The sequence below is a fragment of the Mizuhopecten yessoensis genome, unplaced genomic scaffold (assembly GCF_002113885.1).
Source record: "Mizuhopecten yessoensis strain PY_sf001 unplaced genomic scaffold, ASM211388v2 scaffold8065, whole genome shotgun sequence".
Classification (NCBI taxonomy): domain Eukaryota; kingdom Metazoa; phylum Mollusca; class Bivalvia; order Pectinida; family Pectinidae; genus Mizuhopecten; species Mizuhopecten yessoensis.
This window is the reverse complement of record NW_018407361.1, coordinates 285,433-309,909: the sequence shown is the minus strand read 5'-3', so window position 1 is coordinate 309,909 and position 24,477 is coordinate 285,433. Positions and strand designations below refer to the sequence as shown.

The 24,477-nt window shown below is 31.7% G+C and overlaps 1 protein-coding gene across 1 annotated transcript in view; it reads left to right on the top strand.

Moving 5' to 3' along the window:
• The first annotated feature begins 398 nt into the window (after positions 1–398).
• LOC110454785 (DNA-binding protein RFX6-like) overlaps positions 399–24,477 on the top strand; it is a 34,507-nt gene continuing 10,428 nt past the window's right edge. Inside the window, exons 1-6 of the mRNA XM_021504490.1 lie at positions 399–1,101; positions 16,393–16,489; positions 19,311–19,434; positions 19,778–19,839; positions 20,513–20,590; positions 23,492–23,519. Of these exons, the coding sequence (XP_021360165.1) occupies positions 858–1,101; positions 16,393–16,489; positions 19,311–19,434; positions 19,778–19,839; positions 20,513–20,590; positions 23,492–23,519 (633 nt within the window). The 5' untranslated portion in view covers positions 399–857. The remainder of the gene's footprint in view (positions 1,102–16,392; positions 16,490–19,310; positions 19,435–19,777; positions 19,840–20,512; positions 20,591–23,491; positions 23,520–24,477) is intronic.

Below are 24,477 nucleotides of genomic sequence, written 5' to 3'. Positions count from 1 at the left end.
ACCTCTCAGTCTAAGCTCTCTAAGCTCTCCTCCCTATGAACCGGTGCCACACAAGAGGCCCCTTTATCTACTCTCCCTCACCAAACTTTCCTCCGCATGAACCGGTGCCTACGTCTACCCCTTCGTCAAACGTGCCTCCCTTTGAACCTGTGACTTCCCCGAAGACCCCCGTGTTTATCAGTGCTGACTGTGAAGTGCCCAGGGCTGTGTGTCAATAAAGCCAGGGGGGATTAACCTAGGTTTGCACTAACACACGTAATTGGTTAACAATGCACAAAGGGTGGGCCATCCTCCTATCACTGTTTATAGCAAATATTGACATAGTCTATTTCTGATATATGTTTAGCCTATGAAATAAGAAAACCCCCAAACACGTTCACGTATTCTGTGTTGGGATACTTCACACACCATAGGACATTAAGTTTACTTTGAAGCTACGGAGAAACGATATGTGACATCTCGAGAGGAGGAAAGGACTCTCGATAGCCCTTATTCGGAGTTAGATCGAGTGATAAGACTTGACAAACCACGACCTATCTTTACCTCTGATAAATCAAGGATCGAACCTCCAGGTTCAGTAGACGAGCCATATTTGCTGTTGACAGCTGCTCTCGAGTAAAGTACAACATTATGTCTGGTTCATCGACGTGTTTGTAATGACAGGATTTACAATGGAGTGTTAAAACAGTATGTGATATATCATAAGTGCTGCCTATTTGAAAAACTTTTTTTATTTACGCTTGTAATTTCATAACAGATGCACAATAGAAATATTTGTGTATCGGTGAATCCATTTTTTAATCTGAATAAGAGATTTCTGAAGGTGCTTAAGCAGTGCTGACGTATACTCGTACACGATGATGGAGACAATGACCCTGGCCTCCGGGCTTTCAGACGGACTTTACGACGTACCCTCAGGGCACGCCCAGTCCCACGGGTACCACTACGCCGCACCCCTGTGGCATAGCACTAGGGAGGACAGAACTTGTCAATTGTCTGTGCATCCGACAATGACATCATTGGAAAATCGGACGCCTGGACATACACAGGGACACCGGATATCTCCAGAAAAAAATGAAATTGAACTTCCGGAAATATCAGGTATTACTTTCTAGTATTCTTTGAGTCGACATGTTTACAATAATAGATGAAATAGCTTCATATTTTCATGTTGGAAATCTTGGACATCATCCAGAATATCATACGAGTCTTGTTGATTGAGGGAAAGAAAATGAGGATTAGGAAATAGAAGTTGTCAAATGATGGTGTAACATTAATTGTTAGTTACGGATAGGAGTCGTGTAGGTTGATATCAAACTCGTAATTTGTCGAGTTATCACGATTTAGAGATATACTTGATTGAAAATAACTAGGAACGCCTGATACAATATATGCCATAAATATACCATATAAATGTGATACCTCTAGTGCGAGAATGATTACAAAAAGAATAAAAATACCTTTCTTAAACCAGGGACGTATAATGGGTTTTTATGTGTTTAAATTAAAAATATCCGATTATTCTTTTTATTAGAAAAGAAGAGTAATTTATGTCTACACTTGATTACTTCTTTTCAATAATACAATATTTTATTGTACTAATAATGTATATCAACCAAAGATTATATTATATAGAAGAATTCATTTAAGGCATGGATAATATGTGTGAATTTATCGAAACAACCTTTGTAAACATAGCCAAGAAATTCATATAAAAATTTGACTAAAATATATTAATGTAAGATACATAAAATCAAATTTTTGTTAAACGAAAAATGACGCAAACAGTCAGTGCTTTGCATCCTATTTAAAAAAAAAATATGAAATACATCAAATTTAACGATATTATATCATATATAAATTGTTCTTATATAATCATAAAGACTGTGTATGACCTAGCTTTCCATAGTAAATATATGCTAACAGGATTTCTAAACGTTCAAGTTTAAGAATTTAGGGAGTAGCAGGATTTCTTATTAAGTGAGCCAGGTGTATTGCTTAATAAATAACAGTGCAGAAAAAATTAAGATACAGAAATTAAACACATTTACACACATTATAGTATCATATCTAATCACTAAAGTTCTTTTATGAATTATGTAAAAAGAAATTTATTGGGTTTTTTTTTTTTTTTACTTAAATATTGTTATGTTTTATATAATTGGGTCAAATGTAATTGTATTGTATAAGAAGTATTGTACACAATTCTCATGAAAATTTGTTACACACTAAAGAGGAAGATATATTCTCTTGATCTGCTTATAAAGAATAATTATTATTTGACAGTTTGCATGATAATTTTATCATATATAATAAGATATAGCGATAAATAGTTTTAAATGTCCACGTGACGGTAAAAATATAAATAAATCAAAACACGTGTCTTCTTGGTTAGTTTTATTTATTATAAGATATATATATATATGTTTGAACACGTTTATTGCCAAAAGTAAACAAAGTTATTACAACTTATCAACGCCTTCTCCCAGATATATTGCTATTATTTCTTTATATCCTCCAAATGGAAGAAAAACAACAGATACGTACACGTACATGTAATAGGTTACCATACGTTCAGTTAGTAATTAAAAACGACTCCGGGTAATAAAGAACTTGAATATAAGCATGAACATGCATCTTTTGTTTGTAACCCAAATTTTCACAATACGACTGTACCGTATGAGTAATTAATCCGCAGATATGCACTTATAATACCGATTTTGACGATGATACAATTTCTTTAATGGTCATTTTAAGATTGCAACAAAACTATAATTATATTTATATAACATGAAATAGTCAACATATATTAATTGATAGTACATAGCATCACGTAGCATGTATAGACATACAAACAATGCGTTGTACATGCGGAGCGTATTTTAAAAATATTGGTGATGACAAACTTACATTATGTTATGTGCGCTAGAGAATAACTAAACAACAGAATACATTCCATTGTAAGTTTTCAGTCATTTTTATTTAAAGATATATTGATCAATAATAAACAAAGAATTTGGGCGCGTTTTTTCAACATTAGTTTGTTTTATCGTCATAACAAATATGTCCATAGCATATGCTTGTCTTGCATGTGTTTAATAGTTATATATGTATGTGTGCTATCTATAAGCAGATTTAAAATAAATAACATAACAAATGAACTAATTACGTAATGCTGTTGATAGAGAAAAAGTCTCTCTCAATCTTTTCCATATTCTATATAATGTTGGTTTCACTCTCAGTCAAGTTAGGTCTAGTCAACATTGTGTATTTGAGTGTCATATATCACAATTAAATTAATACATTTGAACAGTATACAGTTACATGGCATGAAAGCATAAAGAAACATAGCAGGGATCAGTCATCTCATATATATAATATTTTTAAAACAGGTATGATATGTCAGATATTAATAAATTGACCCAAATCATCACAGATATCAGTCCAGGGAGGAAGTGATCGGAACAGCCCCTTCATCACAAGCTTTCTTGATGTCGTACAAAATGACAGATACAATTTTTTCTTCTGCATTTAATGCATTAAAACGGCTTGAGAAGTAAAAGTTATAATAATAAAATATTCTAGTTCTACTTAGTAATGTAATTCAGGTTACCGAGGGTAGGGGAGTGCACACTACTTAGTAGATTATTACAATTATGATCAACAGACATGTAAGGATAGGAATAATGGAGGCGAGAGAGAAGACTGCTTTCAATAAAAAGAGTTCCCTACTGACCCCTGGTACCAAAAGTAACACCTAAAAATAGGAAATGTAATTTGATGTGATATTCAGCCGAACCTGGCTTACAAGACACCTTTGAAAATCGTATCTATTTATCAATTGCGTAGACTACTACGTCTTCTTTACACATTGTACACGTGATTTGTAGGTGGAATGTGTAATTCTTCAGAAGACATTATAAATTAAATTTATCTGCTTTTTTACCTGTAGAATCATTAATAATGTTAGTTACTAAATTAAATAAGGACGATCTGATGTCATTACAAACATTGCATTCAATTAAAAAGTGCTATTCATCTTCTGTACAATTATTGACATTTGTACATATCTTACACAAACGTTCCTGTATAGTGGAATCACAGGTTTGGCGTATCTGTCAGTTTCCACTATATAAGTATCTAAGACACTTGTTTCTGCCTCCTTTACTAGAAATGTTGATCGTATTCCAATTGCATACTTAAATGAACAAGGTTCTATTTAAACTACACACACGGGACAGGACTCTGGCTCAATTACTGTAAGAAAAAAAGGTGAAGTTAGTGGAGTCTGAAGTGTGACGAGTAGGGGATGGATAGGGGAGGTTAGTAGAGTCTAAATATCGACATACAGTGTGTGGATTAGTAAGAAAGGAAGATACATAATGGGTCGTTAATTGTCTTATTTCAACTCATTCCATTGCCAAGGCAGACTTATAAGAATATTGTAAAAATTATGACATTGTTTTGGTATATAGAGATTGGAAAATGCACAGACAAAGAAAGACAGCATATAGGACGTGTATCTGCGATAGTCACATATGTGTCGGATTTAGTCGTGAATATGTAAGCTTTAGAAGTAGCGCTAGTTATTCCTCCGTTGGTTGAATGTATAAATGGATTATTATTTTTTAATTGATGTAACATACCATTTTGAAAAATAATCAAAATAACGAACATATATCAGCGTACATCAGGGGTATATAAGGACAGGTGCTTGGGGGGATGCTTGTGACGCACGGATAAGATGTTGTTGATATAACTAATGAGAGGGAATACGCTTTAGTAATCACTGGATTGAATTGACGTCAATCAGATATGATTTGGGAGGGTTCGGAATCGAGATCGGCGTGGTATTTACATTTTACATTAGATGTCTTATCATTCACGCATGTATTAAAGGAATGACAAAACACATGTACATACAAATGTTTAGCACTAATGCTATCGAATGTTGGTTTAGTTTTTATTTAGTGTGTTAGTGTCCATCAAACTCTTAAGGGGTTATGGCAGTGCCTTAATAACTGTCGTGACGTTCAGTTTGATGTAAACAGTATTGCAATATTAATGGAACATTTAAATGTTGTCTTCATCAGTACATCATCAGTAGAGGTCTTTTTAAAATGATCACAACAGTATTGGACGTGACACATCAACTCTATCGGATCCATTTATAGCGATGCCATAAACAGTTTCCATTATGAAGTAATAACTAGACCGAAACATAAGTGAACCCAGAGCACTTTTTGCAAGTATCTATACATCGAAGCAAATTGTTTTCTTGTTTTCGTTTTGAAAATAAAGCTTTGGTATATGAGCAAGCAGATGTCGAAAAGCAAAATACTATTAAAACATAGGCCAGGAAGAGCATCTAAAGTATACTGATATGACAGATATGTGCGAATTTTCACCTGTGTACTAATCACAACGATTGAAAAGAGTATATCATCCGTACAAAAAACTATGGTCTGGACGTAGAGAAGAAAAGTCCATAAATTAAAGAAAACACTTAAAGAAAGCAAAATTACCTGATATTTCAATTACACCATTTTAACTTAAGAATATAATTAAAATCCGTGATTGTGAATTTAACCTTTGGACCCGACGATATACAAATTTGAATTATATTATTTTCATAAAAACGTAACAATTTTCAAATATCAATTAAAAATACCACACCATGCTTACACTCATCAAGTTTAAGAAACTTCATTATTATCTTATGAATGAGACAGTTATATCCTTGCACCGAAACATGACTTCCGTGAAAGATGTCGACTACTGACAGCAAAACTTACCACACAGGGTTTGATGAACACCATGGTGGTTTTTTATGGTCGCCATCAGGACATCGCAGGGAAATGTGGTATGTCTTTGTCTGATATGACGGTCGTTGATTTTGATCGTGTTGTCACTACTACCTGTGACATAATTTAGATTTGACCTAGATTTACAGGCTGGTGTCGTCGAAGAGGAGACAGAAGACGCTTACCCTTCCGGGACATATTGTCTTGTTATCCTGTTTCTTTTTCAACGATCTCACTGTAATCTTTCCCTTGTCCATGATTTACCCTTGTTTTACCGACTCTGAGTTCGAGTCGTGGTTTTATTGACACGTCGGTATTCTCATGTAGTTTTTTCTCATAACGTACATGCTACGTAATACAATAAATATGTAATTTAAATGTTTTTGTTAAATATTTCATAATAGTTTGAACTATGATGATATAGTTTTTATCTGTGTGATATAACAACATTACTATAAGGAAAGATATGGAGGATCTTTTGAGATTTCTGAACCGAGTCAAAGAATGTTTAATCGTAAACAGCCTCTGGCGACTGACAATAAAAAACCGTTACGAGTTTCATTAATAAAAATCATCGTTGTTAAATATACAATGAAAACAAATGTAAGATTCTGATAATACCCGAACGTATAAAAAAGCTGACCAGAATTTTAAAATGTCTACATCTTTCGTATTAATTAAGTTATTACGTCACATTTGAAACCATTGGAACCTACAGCCAATCGCAACTAGGTGTCATTTTAGTTGTTTAATCTTATACCACATAATATGAAATGGATGTCATGACGCTGTAATAGGGAAGTTATGTGATATAAATTAGTTCGACACTTATTAATTACCATTCGTTGACGCAATTCAAAATGCATTAATTTATATCTTATTACGTGATAACCAGACGTCTAGGTTATAGCTGTCTGTCTGCATTTTTTGTTCTGCCATTTTTCGTCTTTCTGCCAGTCTATCTGCTCGCCCTCCTATTCCTCTCTTCATTCAGAGACCGCTGCTTTTGTCCGTATTTCTTGTACTTGACAAGATCACATTTATCCATATATAAACTACACACGATTCACTGGGATGATTATAATCTATGTACGGAGTGAACTGTTTAGGTTGAGAAATCCTTTATACGATCCTTATCTCTTCGTACGTTATAAAATAGAGTTTATTTGAGTTAAAATAATGACCGCAAAATACAAACATTAATAATTTATGATGATTTATACATTTCTCTTTTAGTACATACGGTAACAAGATATATTTACATATATTTCATATAGTCCTCTTCAAGTACCTATGGTTACAAGTTATATTCATATATACAACCATCTCCTAGTACGTACAATGGCAAGTTATAACAGTTCATACAGCAGGAAGTTTATTTGCATCGTCTTCCCTAAGCACACATAGTAAGGATAATTACTTAACGGGAGTATCAAATGCACAATTAAACACTATAGGTTAAATGTTTGTGCAATTGGAGACGGAAAGCGCGAGAAAATAGGGAAAGGTTGTTAATTCGTCTTACATAACTATTATTGTTATAAAGTTAGTGTTTTTTGACAATTTGTGTAAGGAATATAACACATTGATTAATTGCCATTGCATGAATATTTTCAACATATATCCAGCTACTAGTACTTGAATATCATTTGTGCATCTATGTAGATATATCGATTGTTGACTTCATACTAACATCGAGATATGTATTTTACCTAGGTATAAAATCTCAGTATTGATAGTTGAGACTCCTGGCTACGGCCGATTCACTGAACTTTACTTTCAGTGGCAACTTTTGTTTATTTTTGTATATTTAGCAAACAATAAACTTTGACCTGTGGATGCTGGTAATTGTTGGTTCTATTTGATGAGGATGTCGTCAATACCTTTAAGCTTTACTTTAATGTTGGTGAGTTAAAAGTTACGATGTAGACGTTTGAATGTTTTATATCATGCAAACATATATTTGTAATTGATAAACAGTATACGTATAACGCGCATTATTATTTTCATATAATAATAAATATAGTATTTACGGATTTTTACTACATATAAAATAGCAATAATAAATACACGCGTATTAAACAAATATTTTTTGATAAGACATTTTCATCAATTTTAAAACACTAAGAGAGAAAAAAAACACAATGCTATACATACAACAATACGATGTTTTTGATATAAGAGGAAAACAAACACACAAACCAAAAAACAACACTACACAATGTTTGGAAAAGAAAATACAATCATTGTATTTGAGAAACAAGCAAGATTGAAGTTATGCATATTTTATTTTATACAACGAAACGCTACTCTGCAGTATCTATAACAGTAAGATACTATCAGTGTATCCCATCTAAAAATAGATAAATGTATTATACAGCGTATTTGATGTAATGTTTTCAATATGCTTACATATTTGTACATATTGATTATGTCACTTAATATTTCCAGTATACAATAGTATTATAAAATATCATCATTGATGCTTACAGATTGTGTACTGTTCAATTACACATCCCCCTAATCATCAGACTTAAACTGTTTAATTACACACCCTCCTAATCATCAGACTTGAACTGTTTAATTACGCAACCTCCCAATCGTCAGGCTTGAACTGTTTAATTACGCATCCTCCCAATCATCAGGCTTGTACTGTTTAATTACACACCCTCCCAATCATCAGGCTTGAACTGTTTAATTACACATCCCCCTAATCATCAGACTTGAACTNGGTAATAAAACAAAACAAGAGATCCTACAGTACCAGTACCTATTAATATTATTTTAATATACTATCCGTAATAAAACAAAACAAGAGATCCTGCAGTACTAGTACCTATTAATATGATTTTAATATACTATCAGTAATAAACCAAAACAAGAGAATCCTGCAGTACTAGAACCTATTAACATGATTTTAATATGCTACCAGTAATAAAACAACACAAGAGATCTTGCAGTACTAGTACCTATTAATATGATTTTAACATGCTATAAGTAGTAAAACAAAACAAGAGAATCCTGCAGTACTAATACCTATTAATATGATTTTAATATGCTATCAGTATTAAAACGAAACAAGAAAATCCTGGAGTACTATTAATATGATTTTAATAAACTATCAGAAATAACACAAAACAAGAGAATCCTGCATTACTAGTCCCTATTAATATGATTTTAATATGCTACTAGTAGTAAAACAAAACAAGAGAATCCTGCATTACTAGTCCCTATTAATATGATTTTAATATGCTACCAGTAGTAAAACAAAACAAGAGAATCCTGCTTTACTAGAACCTATTAATATGATTTTAAGATGCTATCAGTAATAAAACAAAACAAGAGAATCCTGCAGTACTAGTCCCTATTAATATGATTTTAATAAACTATCAGAAATAAAACAAAACAAGAGAATCCTGCATTACTAGTACCTATTAACATGATTTTAATATACTATCAGTAATAAAACAAAACGAGATCCTGCAGTACTAGTACCTATTAATATGATTTTAATATACTATCAGTAATAAACAAAACAAGAGATCCTGCAGTACTAATACCTATTAATATGATTTAAATATGCTATAAGTAATAAAACAAAACAAGAGAATTCTGCAGTACCAATACCTATTAATATGATTTTAATATACTATCAGTAATAAAACAAAACAAGAGATCCTGCAGTACTAGTCCCTATTAACATGATTTTAATATGCTATCCGTAATAAAACAACACAAGAGATCCTGCAGTACTAGTACCTATTAATACGATTTTAATATACTATCAGTAATAAAACAAAAGAAGAGAATTCTGCAGTACTAATACCTATTAATATGATCTTAATATGCTATAAGTAATAAAACAAAACAAGAGAATTCTGCAGTACCAATACCTATTAATATGATTTTAATATGCTATCAGTATTAAAACGAAACAAGAAAATCCTGGAGTACTAATACCTATTAATATGATTTTAATATGCTATAAGTAATAAAACAAAACAAGAGAATCCTGCAGTACTTATACCTANTTAATTACACATCCTCCTAATCATCAGCCTTGAACTGTTTAATTACACATCTTCCTAATCATCAGACTTGAACTGTTTAATTACACATCCCCCTAATCATCAGACTTGAACTGTTTAATTACACATCCCCCTAATCATCAGACTTGAACTGTGGTTGTACTAAAATGTTAATGGTGTCCCCATGTTATAAGTGATTCGCTTTTGACACCGTTTCCCAATCTTCAATTAAGAGATAGTTATTGTAATGGTTATTGTCTAGCTATCTAATCAGTCCTCCGCTCTGTTCATACAGTTCCCTAAAGTCAAACACTCCGACAAGCGTCCGTGTGTTAACAATGGACGCGTTACGTAAACTAAGTGTGATCACCGATAGCCGACCTCCAATATTAAACAGATAGTTTGTCCGCGAACCATCATTATGTATGATATCGGACCAAAAGCCGTTAATTTTAACATTATCAGCGTAGTAAAGGAACTATTTGGGTAGGTTTCCTCCGATAAGATGTCCTCCGCTACCGCCATGAGTCGTCCTCGTTCTCTCGTCGACTAGCACACCACATGGTGTATCTACTGCCACTGTGTCACCAGAAGTAACGCCTCTATCGGGATCTATTTAAATCCAGAATAATACCCTAAAATTAATACCTGTTGTCAAAATTATTAAGGTATTATCATTTTTGACACATTTGGGGAAAGAATTGTCCAGAAATTGAAATAAGGATGTAAGCAAAATCAAAAGAATGAGATTGATGAAGAATGCATTATACATATATAAATCTGTAGCCACGTACATATGATTTTTAATCAATGATTAAGATATACCGAATGAACACAGTTAGTGTGTTAATATATATTTATATATTGATTCCTTAAAAAAATCCGATTTTTTTTTTATACAAAAATGAAATGTATCTTCTTTGCTTGATTTCTAACCATCACATGTAAGTAACTTTAGCTTGTAAAGATCATAAACGTCAAAGTGTATTAAGTGTCATTGAAGAAATCGACCCCAATTAATATGTATATGAGAAGAAATTACTTATTAGCATCGCCTAAATTTCGACACCATTTGTATTTTTCAATATAAACAATATTGGCTGACGATAAAACTACTTTGTATATCATTATATATCAAGAGTAAATGCTTCTACTTGCAATGATTTATCTGTTCAAACGCATTATCAAGCATTCAACAGCATCAGATAAACATCAGTCAGACGTTTGTATATATCGGCGATGTATTGTACTAAAAGGATTAAGCCAATTAGTGAATTATTACTAGCAAGTCCCGTTGAAGTGTAATGGTGAAGCCACGATTTACAGTAATGACAAAACATAACTTAGTAATGCGATGATAACGTCGCCAATCCGATTCGTGTTGAATTGGCCAATTATTTAGACACATTTGCAGGTTAAAGAAGTACACGTGTTGGTTAAGTCGTCAGAAGTATCCACTGTGGCGAAATATATTATCATGTATCGCATTTATTTCTAAATCTTAGCTGAGCTTTCAACATCATTTTATTTTTACAATTTAAATACGAAAAACTGGTGACAACCACTTCTTTGTAAAATATGACTAAATAAGAGCGAGTGTATCCACTGACAACGAGTTATCTTTTAAAGCGCATTATCATTCATTCCCTAGCAACAGATCACCATCCTTGAGACGTTTGTATCGTTATGGTTTTTCAATAGACTTCATTGTTTGACTAGCGATCAGTTGTATTATCAATATAAAACCCGGATATTGAAGGATACACCTAATCTGGTAATGGCTAGCTAAAGCATGAAACACAATATCAAACGTCAGTAGAAAAAAGGGCATACAATAAATGGTGTGGTCTTAAATACTAGACAGATGAGAATATCGATAGAGCTTTATTAAATATCAGTATTGATTTCTGTAAGTTTTGTTGTTTATTACAGCGAGTTATGAGCAGGTAATATTCGTCATTACAGTAGGTATTTGTACTAGGGCTTGACGTTACATCGTGTAATACACTAGGACATTAAACGTTACAGCGTGTAATGCACTAGGACATTTAACGTCACAGCGTGTAATACACTAAGACATTTAACGTTACAGTGTGTAATTCACTAGGACATTTAACGTCACAGCGTGTAGTACACTAAGACATTTAACGTTATAGCGTGTAATACACTAGTACATTTAACGTTACAGCGGGCAATCCCCTAGGACATTTAACGTTACAGCGGGCAATCCCCTAGGACATTTAACGTTACAGCGTGTAATACACTAGGACATTTAACGTCACAGCGTGTAATACACTAAGACATTTAACGTTACAGCGTGTAATACACTAGGACATTTAACGTTACAGCGTGTAATACACTAAGACATTTAACGTTACAGCGTGTAATACACTAGGACATTAAACGTTACAGCGTGTAATACACTAGGACATTTAACGTTACAGCGTGCAATACACTAGGACATTTAACGTTACAGCGTGTAATACACTAGGAAATTTAACGTTACAACGATTAATACAAATGGAGGCTTTCACATTACAGCAGAAGATGAACTAATAATTACATTAATTGGTGTCAGTTTAAGATGCCACCAGCAACTCTTATACTGATTAATGTAGTTTGAATATGTTTCCTGCAGTACTTATACCTATTACTATGATTTTAATATGCTATCAGTATTAAAACAAAACAAGAGAATCCTTCAGTACTAATACCTATTAATATGATTTAAATATGCTATATGTAGTANGTAAAACAAAACAAGAGAATCCTACAGTACTAATACCTATTAATATGATCTTAATATGCTATAAGTAGCAAAACAAAACAAAAGAATCCTTCAGTACTAATACCTATTCATATGATTTAGATATGTTATAAATAGTAAAACAAAACAAGAGAATCCTGCAGTACTAATACCTATTAATTAATATGATTTAAATATGCTATAAGTAGTAAAACAAAACAAGAGAATCCTGCAGTACTAGTACCTATTAATATGATTTTAATATGCTATCAGTATTAAAACGAAACGAGAGAATCCTGCAGTGCTAGTACCTATTAATATAATTTTAATATACTATCAGTAATAAAACAAAACAAGAGAATCCTGAAGTACTATTACCTATTAATATGATTTTAATATGCTATCAGTATTAAAACGAAACGAGAGAATCCTGCAGTACTATTACCTATTAATATGATTTTAATATGCTATCAGTAGTAAAACAAAACAAGAGAATCCTGCAGTACTAATACCTATTAATATGATTTTAATATGATATAAGTAATAAAAAAACAAGAGAATCCTGCAGAACTATTACCTATTAATATGATTTTAATATGCTATCAGTAGTAAAACAAAACAAGAGAATCCTGCAGTACTAATACCTATTAATATGATTTTAATACGATATAAGTAATAAAAAAAACAAGAGAATCCTGCAGTACTATTACCTATTAATAATATGATATAAGTAATAAAAAAACCAAGAGAATCCTGCAGTACTAATACCTATTAATATGATTTTAATATGCTATAAGTAGTAAAAAACAAGGGAATCCTGCAGTACTTATACCTATTAATATGATTTTAATATGCTGTAAGTAATAAAACAAAACAAGAGAATCATGCAGTACTAATACCTGTTAATATGATCTTAATATGCTCTAAGTAGTAAAACAAAACAAGAGAATCCTGCAGTACTATTACCTATAAATATGATATAATATGTTATAAGTAGTAAAACAATCGAGGAGAATCCTGCAGTACTAATACCTATTAATATGATTTCTATATGCTATAAGTAGTAAAACAAAACAAGAGAATCCTGCAGTACTAATACCTATTAATATGATTTAATATGCTATAAATAGTAAATTAAAACAAGAGAATCCTGCAGTACTAATACCTATTAATATGATTTAATATGCTATAAATAGTAAATTAAAACAAGAGAATCCTGCAGTACTAATACCTTTTAATATGATTTGAATATGCTATAAGTAATAAAAAAATCAAGAGAATCCTGCAGTACTAATACCTATTAAAATTATTTGAATATGCTACCAGTAGTAAAACAAAACAAGAGAATCCTACAGTACTAATACCTATTAATATGATTTAATATGCTATAAATAGTAAATTAAAACAAGAGAATCCTGCAGTACTAATACCTATTAATATGATTTTAATATGCTATAAGTAGTAAAACAAAACAAGAGAATCCTGCAGTTCTAATACCTATTACTATGATTTTAATATACTATCAGTAATAAAACAAAACAAGAGAATCCTGCAGTACTAATACCTATTAATATGATTTTAATATGATATAAGTTATAAAACAAAACAAGAGAATCCTGCAGTACTAATACCTATTAGTATGATATAATATGTTATAAGTAGTAAAACAAAAAAAGAGAATCCTGCAGTACTAATACCTATTAATATGATCTTAATATACTATAAGTAGTAAAACAAAACAAGAGAAACCTGCAGTACTAATACCTATTAATATGATCTTAATATGCTATAAGTAGTAAAACGAATCAAGGGAATCCTGCAGTTCTAATACCTACTAATATGGTTTTAATATGCTACTAGTAGTTAAGCAAATCAAGAGAATCCTGCAGTACCAATACCTATTAATATGATTTAAATATGCTACTAGTAAAAAAGCAAATTAAGAGAATCCTGCAGTACTTATACCTATTAATATGATTTTAATATGNGATGTGATATAAGTAATAAAAAAAACCAAGAGAATCCTGCAGTACTAATGCCTATTAATATGATTTTGATGTGATATAAGTAATAAAAAAATCAAGAGAATCCTGCAGTACCAATACCTATTAATATGATCTTAATATACTATAAGTAGTAAAACAAAACATGAGAATCCTGCAGTACTGATACCTATTAATATGATTTTGATGTGATATAAGTAATAAAAAAAACCAAGAGAATCCTGCAGTACGAGTACCTATTAATATGATTAAAATATGCTATATGTAGTAAAACAAAACAAGAGACTCCTGCAGTACTGACACCTATTAATATGATTTTGATGTGATATAAGTAATAAAAAAATCAAGAGAATCCTGCAGTACGAGTACCTATTAATATGATTTAAATAAGATATAAATAGTAAAACAAAACAAGAGAAGCCTGCAGTACTAGTACATATCAATATGATTTTAATATGCTATAAGCAGTAAAACAAAACAAGATATCCTGCAGTACTAATACCCATTAAAATTATTTAAATAAGCTACCAGTAGTAAAACAAAACAAGTGCAGTACTATTACCTATTAATATGATTTAAATATGCTATAAGTAGTAAAACAAAACAATACTAGTAGCATATCTAAATCATACTAATAGGTATTAGTACTATAGGTAGTAAAACAAAACAAGAGAATCCTGCAGTACTGATACCTATTAATATGATTTTATATGCTATAAGTAGTAAAACAAAACAAGAGAATCCTGCAGTACTAATACCTAATAATATTATTTAAATATGCTATAAGTAGTAAAACAAAACAAGAGAATCCTGCAGTACTGATACCTATTAATATGATTTTAATATACTATCAGTAATAAAACAAANTCTATTAATATGATTTTGATATGCTATAAGTAGTAAAACAAAACAAGAGAATCCTGCAGTACTGATACCTATTAAAATGATTTAAATATGCTATAAGTAGTAAAACAAAACAAGAGAATGCTGCAGTACTGATACCTATTAATATGATTTTAATATACTATCAGTAATAAAACAAAACAAGAGAATCCTGCAGTACTAATACCTATTAATATGATTTTAATATGCTATAAGCAGTAAAACAAAACAAGAGAATCCTGCAGTACTGATACCTATTAAAATGATTTAAATATGCTATAAGTAGTAAAACAAAACAAGAAAATACCGAAGTGTCAACAAAACAACAATTCTAACTCAAAATTGATAAAAGCAAGGCAACATATGAACAAAGGGAAGATTACATAGATACCATTGAAAAAGTACCAGGACAACATAACAAGGGGTTCCGGAAGGGTAACACATATTAGTATGAATTTAATATGTCACCAGCAACACTTATACTGACTGATGCAGTTTTGATATGCCGCCATTAGTGCACATGCTTATGCTTATTAATATGATTTTACATTTTGTTTTTGTTATTTTAGAAAGTTAATTAAGGCCCGATCTGTCGCATTAGCCCTCGGCCTGCGACCTCAGGACAATATGACAGACCCCAGCTTAATAACTGGGCCATAATGGAATTCGATTAACAATAACTCTATATTAGTAAACTGTTAAGATATTGACCTCGCCTTAAATGTAACTCGTGCCAAATGGACCGCTTCTAGATATAGCGTAAAATGTTACCCATTGCTACTTTGTTTTGTGTATTGTTTTATATTGGTTTTGGAAATGTCCCATTTTTTACAAATCTAATATTTTACATGTATGTATTAATTTTCATTCAAAACTAACAGAGAATTGATCCGCCCTTAACTAACGAAATTGTTTTCTTAATGTTGAAGATTGGATAGAGGATGCAAGGGATACGAAGGAGTTTGAGAAACCTTCAAGTGAGCAAACTTCACAAAAACAATCTCAAGTGGCTTCAACATTGAAATGGTGAGTTTATATATATCATTTCTTTTGAATCGGTTTCTTTTTTGTTTTGTTTTTGTTTTGCTATAGTGCAGACAATTGAAAATCAATTGATCTTAAACATACCCCATTTACGAAATAATCAACTATCCAGCAAGAACGGAGTTTAGCATTTTAAGCTTTCAAAACTTACCTTACTGCTTAATAAGATTTTGTCACTCTTTAAAATAATGGTGTATATACATGTATGCATAAACTGGTTTATAGGCACATTTAGTTATATCTAAAATAGTCGCAGTACAGTATTGGAATTCACTCATTATCTAATAGTGTATTGATCACATGACGAACGGGATTTGCTGTTGATGGACGAATGTATTCTTTGCCTTTGCTTTACATTGTTATATTTTATATCAAAATACACTCTGCCTTAGTAAATTGTACAAATATTTCTTTTGGTTTTTACATATTCTTTAATAAATTGAAGGAGGAATTCTCATAAGATTTTGTTACGGGGCTTTTTGATATTCTCATATTCAAATGATACATTATGCATTTCCTATGTAAATTGTGTTTGAACGGTTGCGGTTGGTAAGCCATCTGTTCAGTTTTAAATGTACTTCTAATATATTTTAATAGAAATGTCCGTTTTAATTTAACAATTATACCTTTTTTATTTGGAAATATTCAAATAAATAGTGCTTTCACTATGAAAAACTACATACTTATAATTGAAATGTTCTTTAAACACACAGAAATATTATGTATAGTATGTGTGTTTATTACAATCCATTGCTTATGTTTATTAAAAAATAAATCGATGATATGCGACCAATGTTTAATATAATGTCGGCAAAAACATGTTGTTGTTTTTTTCAAATTCTTCCCTAAATAGTATTAGATCGGGTTTTTATATGATTTGGTATATTTTGTACCCCCTTTTTCATATAAGTCATGTAAGATTTGCCTAAAAAGATCTTCGGTGATGGAATTTAGTCGGTTTTTTTAAAATTTGAAATGCTAGGTTTTGAATGCATTCGAACACGAGTATTTAATATATTGACAGATGGAGGTTACTATTTACAGGGAACGTCTGTCACATAGACATCCTCTCCTTCTCAAATATTGCCTGGCCTCTTCCAATGTCAAGAGGAAATCTGTCACTTCTCCAAGCTTTCGTAATCCTTGTTATGTTATAAACGTGCGTCATATTGGCCAGTGTGCTGAGTTCGTGTGAGCAATTTGTATATTAATGCCACTTTGTCATATGCGTCATTTAATTATGCAGGTGTTTCATGAAAAATACACAATAATCATAACAGAGCCTATATCTAGAACTGAAGATAAAACTGTTCACTGTTTTATTTAAGAATTGTTTTAAAACCCAATTAAGCGTTTCCTTAGTTACTGTATCTTTGTTCTCTGTCAGGTTTACCGTGCTGTTAAATTGTACATGTTCCTACGTTTGTAATCCACGTTGGAAAAATAAAATGATCCTTTTGATTGCAAACAATTAAATTACAGAAAATGTCTTTTTAAATCAATCGGATAAATATTTGCACCAAAAACAAGTTGGGTATTTTTTAGTATTAAGAGTAAATAACTATATTGCATGATAAGAACGATATTATCGACCGTTATTTATTGTTTGCTTTGGTTGAAAAGTTACTAAAAGATATTTCCCTTTTAATTAAAATAGTAAAAGAAGCAATATAGCAACAAGAAATGTTCGCAATATTGTATTAAATATTTAATACTCTGACATGACATGGTGTCGTATTGTAATCAGACTGCGATGAATTAATCAATGATTATTTTCTCTCAAGCTTTGTATTTCAAACCTGCTTTTTAATTACGTCCGAAGCGTTACATAAAATGTGTACGGATGCCTCACCCTCCTTGATACACAATATGTATAGGACAGTTTGTATGAGACTTATGACTTCTACCATAATGACTACATGCATGTCGGCTGATATCAGCTGTGCTTTAACTGTATGAATTAGACATTCATCGTTCAGGGTATACGTAATCGACTAGGGCTGTAATTGTCTTATAAAACAATGACATTTATTGCTATTACAGTTATTTGTGGGTAGAAAGCATTACAAATAAAAGTAAAATTATGTGAGGAACTAACATCAGTATTGACACGCTCTTAGGTTTACAAAATATTATAAATATCAGAGCATGTGATTAAAGAGGCTAAAATCAGAAGTGGCAAGTTGGAAAATTCGTTTGCCGGCGAAAGGGACCTTATTGAGAAACGACTATATAGATGTTTGCTTGAAAAGTTGTCCTCTTTTTAGTGACGATACAGTGGTCCTAATATTTGTCCAGTCCATTGTTTATTTGAACGAATATCATTTTAATACAAAATACTGACATTGACATTTATATTTAATACATTTTTATCAAATTTGAGTAACAATGATCAACTTATTTCTCCATATGTACACAACGTAAGGTATACCATTTTATTTTACGACTTTATTACTGCTGTATAAAGCTATACTAGTGTAGTACAAACAGAGAAGACAATGCAAGGATTACATTTAAAAACAAATCGATGCTAAAATATTCTAATTTTTTCCTGAAATTGTACGTATTGTAAGTATAGAATGTAAAGTCCTGTTGTTAACCCATTGAATTGACAGCTTACTTTAGTTTTCAATTTTGTCTCATTTAAAAAAAAAACTGAAGCAAGATTATCACTTATCATACTTCATGTATATAAAAATGATGTATTTAGTTTCAACATAACGGTTATTGTTCACTTCCTACACCATCATAAATCAGTTTTGAAATGAAGTTTATTATTGACATGTATCTGTGATTTTGTAAGGCTGACGGAGAACTACGAGCGAGCGGAAGGGGTGTGTCTGCCAAGGTGTGTCCTCTATACACACTACCTTGACTTTTGTAAGAAGATGAAATTCACACCGGCTGGGGCGGCAACATTTGGCAAGGTAGCGAGATACTTGTTACTCTATATTTCAATTTAGTTTCAATCCTATCTTTAGCAGTTTTGGCTCCTCTCGCTTCATTTCATTACCTTTAATACTCTCATGTTTATGTCATACATTTTCATTTTAATATCCATTATGCATTTGTATCGGACTATATATAATAAAATGTCAACCATATTATTATCCTAAAAATGAAGAAATGCGATTATTTAAATAAAGGAGCATACATTATTTATATATATTTATTACGATTGCATATGCTTTAAATCATTTCTAAATTATGTACCGTTTTGACATGACGGGATTTATAAACTAATAAAAGGTAATTTTTGAATCGAATCAGATCATCCGTCAGAAATTCCCTAAACTTACGACGAGAAGGCTGGGAACAAGAGGGCAGTCAAAGTAAGTCCAGTTTATTATATAGTGATTATCTTAATACGGAATGACGCTACTGAAGTGAATTTTAGTTTTGTATAGTCCTGCATTAACATAAACTAATCTTCTGTTTATTTATTAACTTCTATTCGCGACTTTACAATGTTTTTCAAGTTATTCCTCCTTTTATTGATGAGACAAACCATTTACAATGTTCACGTATTTTGGGTTATTTCAAATTGAATGATTTTACGCAGTGAATATTTATTAAACAAGTTATTTAAAAACAATCTCCATTTCTTATCTTTGACTATATAAATATCTAAGCCTATCATCAATATAGGGAATTTCACTATTTATTTTGTTTCAAATAATGGCTATCGTTGTGTTACTAGCATCTAATCTTTTATACATAAAATGCTATAAATACATGTATGCTTATATTTCAACCAAATGCATGTAGACTGGATTTTGTTAACCTAATTGATATGCAATTCGTTTCAGGCTCAGTTATATATTCATCTAATTAATATGCCCTTTGTCATTTGATTTAGTTATGTGTTCACATGATTAATATGTTTTTGACTCATTTAGTTTTTAGACTCCTTTACATGATATACAGCTTTAATTTGTTTGGTCGTCAATGAGATGCCTTTCAATAGCACGTCTTTACGCCGCTCGTGTGTATACTTTGATCTAGGTATCACTACTACGGGATCGGAATCAAGGAAAGCTCAATCTACTACCATTCCGTGTACTCAGGCAAAGGTCTGACAAGGTAACTAGCACCCCGACAAGTCATCCAGTAACACACACTATATTATGTGTACAAGTTTAGTGAGAACACGCCGCTCTCCCTTAGTTAATGCTATAACGTCTAAGAATGTGGCTACTCTTTAACAGTAATACTTTCCTAAACCGTTCGAATTGAGTTGAACCCTGTTATAAACATGTTCCTACATTCACTGCCTTCTGAAGGATGTGTACTTTCAACACCATAACCTTGCAGTGTGTGACAAAGGGGTGATGATTGTACTGGTAATTTATATTGTGCAGGCGGATACGTGGCTTTACTGATAACTCATACTAATTAGTGTGTACCATAGGTGTATACGATTCCATAACACGGATTTCACAAGGGGATTGGAAAAGAATATGTCATGTATGTAAATCTGTCGATTAATAAAGCTTTGTTTCAGTTTAGATTCTACACGAAATGTAAACGCTAATTTTGAATTAAAACAATAAATAAAGAAAACATTAGAGAAATGACAACATTAGAGAAATGTATATTTGCTACCGACATAATAGAAAGTCATACTAAATAGTCGTTCAGGTTTGGGGAAATTGAGAGGCATCATTATAATGTATGTTCGCATAGGGTACGTCATGTATATCGAATGTGTTGTGGACCTATCCGAGGATGGCGTTTAGGACCAAACCTAATCTCTCTTTGTTTATCAGCCTACCTGTGATGTTTCGACCGTATTTGGTTTGGATATCGACAATCTCAGTGTATGCATGCATGGAACAGGGTTAAAAGCTTTCGACAAATTCTGACAAAACCGTCCGCTTAAAGTCTCACGGTGGGTTGATATCACATCAATGAATAGTGACAGATTGTCCTAAACAAGGATGATACATGGAAAACAAATTTCGTAATTACCGTAAAATCGATACCAAACGTGTTAAGATATTGGCAAACACAACATACGCCTATATGGTTTCTGGATTGGAAGATCAACTAGATGTGTGTATTAATTTACAAACCTCTCACGTGTACAGTTTATTAGACTAATAGGTGACACGTCGGTCTTGGTGTGGGGGATATACTTGTCAATATTGCCCTTCATTCAACGTCAGAGTCCCTCCTTGTGCACTTGATAGGCAGAGCATAGCTTTATACCAATGTCAAAATTATCGAATACAACATATAAGAGAAAGAGTCACGTGTTAGTATAACTATAATTTGAAGTTCCTATTTTTATACCATGTCCTGAGATAATCAATTATTAATCTCTAGTAATACACTATTACTGACTACACTGTTTTAATCAGTTAAAAGTCTCTAGTTTTACACTGTCACAGATAGCACTGAGATAATCTGTTATCAATCTCTAGTAATACACTATTACAGACTACACTTATAATCAGTACTTAATCTCTAGTAATACAGTATTACAGATAACAATGAGATAACCAGTAATCAATCTCTAGTAATACACTATTACAGACTACACTGAAATAATCAGTTATCAATCTCTAGGTTTACACTATTACAGACTTCACTGTTATAATCAGTTATCAATCTCTAGTTTTACACTATTACAGACTTCACTGTTATAATCAGTTATCAATCTCTAGTTATACACTATTACAGACTACACTAAGATAATCAGTTATCAATCTCTAGTTTTACACTATTACAGACTTCACTGTTATAATCAGTTATCAATCTCTAGTAATACAGTATTACAGATAACAATGAGAGAATCAGTTATCAATCTCTAGTTTTACACTATTACAGACTACACTGAGATAATCAGTTATCAATCTCTAGTTTTACACTATTACAGACTACTCTGAGATAATCAGTTATTAATCTCTAGTAATACCCTATTACAGACTACACTAAGATAATCAGTTATCAATCCCTAGGTTCACACTATTACAGACTACATTGAGATAATGAGTTATTAATCTCTAGGTTTACACTATTACAGACTACACTGAGATAATGAGTTATCAATCTCTAATAATACACTATTACAGACTTCACTGTTATAATCAGTTATCAATCTCTAGTAATACACTATTACAGATAACAATGAGAGAATCAGTTATAAATCTCTTGTAATACACTATTACAAATTACACTGGATAATCAGTTATCAATCTCTTGTAATACACTATTACAAATTACACTGGATAATCAGTTATCAATCTCTTGTAATACACTATTACAGATTACACTGTGATAATCAGTTATCAATCTCTAATAATACACTATTTCAGATAACACTGAGATAATCAGTTTTCAATCCTTAGTTATTACCTATCAGCCTCTAATATAACACTATTATATATTACACTGTGATAATCAGTAATCAATCTCAGGGTAAACACTATTACATATTACACTGTGACAATCAGTCTGTCGTCATAGACTTTTACATATAAATGAATGGCATGTGAAGCTGTTTTGTTTCGAGGAATTACACTTTACGGCTTTATGCCACTTGAGTTACCTTTGATATCGTTGAGAAATTTGAATATACAATATTGTTTATTGCGACTAAACTTGCTTTCAATATTTCTAAAAAAGTTTATTAACACTTTTATTGTTTGTCATATATTCTTTGTTTAATGTTCAGTAAATTTTAGAATTCTGATAAATGATCTCCTTTTGTTTCAACTAACAAAGATAGAAATGCACGTCGTTAGCAAACGAATATCGATATTCATGTTTAACTTACCTCTGATTAAAATTAATTGTACCTTTGCCAATTTACAAAGATATGAGCTACATTTGCAAATATTTATCTTAGAAATATATATAAATAAAGGCAGTGAGATAATTTATTTTGCATCTTACCGTGTGAATCCTTGGTATTTATGACATGATTAATGCTTTATAAACCCGTAACTTATTTGATCTCTATTTTCCTACGTTTTGCAGATTTTCTGGGATCAAGATAAAGACAGAGGTATTGTGATTTTCACTTTTTAAAAGGATCCACCTATCTCCTGTATTAGAGGCTTAGACAAACCCGACCACGGCTAGATCATTGTAGCATCCCTAAGCGAAACAAGTATTTTTCTGTTTAAATAAGACCCCTTATGTCGATGAATATGATAAATTGGAGGAACGGATATAGCAGTTAGGCAAACATAACGCGCGTTACACAGGGCCGAAGTGGGAGCATAGCTTGGAAACCCAGGTGGATATCGATCAAGGTGTATCTGCTGCCGTCCATTTAATCTGTTCAAACCTAAAGGTGTAACGTTGTAGAGGCGGTCTGCCTAGCGCGGTTATACATGTACACTATGTCAGTCATTTGAAACCAAGGAAAATATGATAATTACATCTTTTGAAATTACAATAGGAATATAAAGAACATCAATCGTAAATTAATATATTACAAATGAAATGTATAGCCTAAATGTAATCTACGGGGGTATACACTAATGTATCAAATGTACTACTTTAAAAATAGTGGATTTTATGATTTTCATATAAGCAATATTCTGTTTGAATTTATCAATGTATTATATTTAATTTATTGCAATATACATAATTTTGACTGCAATATTGAATTACATTGCGATTAGCGTGTTGCAACTGAAACAAATGGGACTTAGTTAAAACGTTCTGCATCAACATGGACGTCAATGTAATGCAGATGTATAGAAATCGTACCAGTCATATATAAAGTAGGATGTGAATTAACGATTCTGAACTTTGTTTTAATCTCTGTATAAATACAACGTATTCCCATCTAGTTTATCATGGCCCCTTATCTTTGACTAAGTCAGTAACGGAAACATTCCCCTGTACATTTACCACTGCCGTAAACAAGGTGATCGTTGATGACCTCTTTTACTTTTATCGCTTGTGAACATCCTCTTGTTTTTCCACTAAGTGTGACAATTAAAGAGGAACGG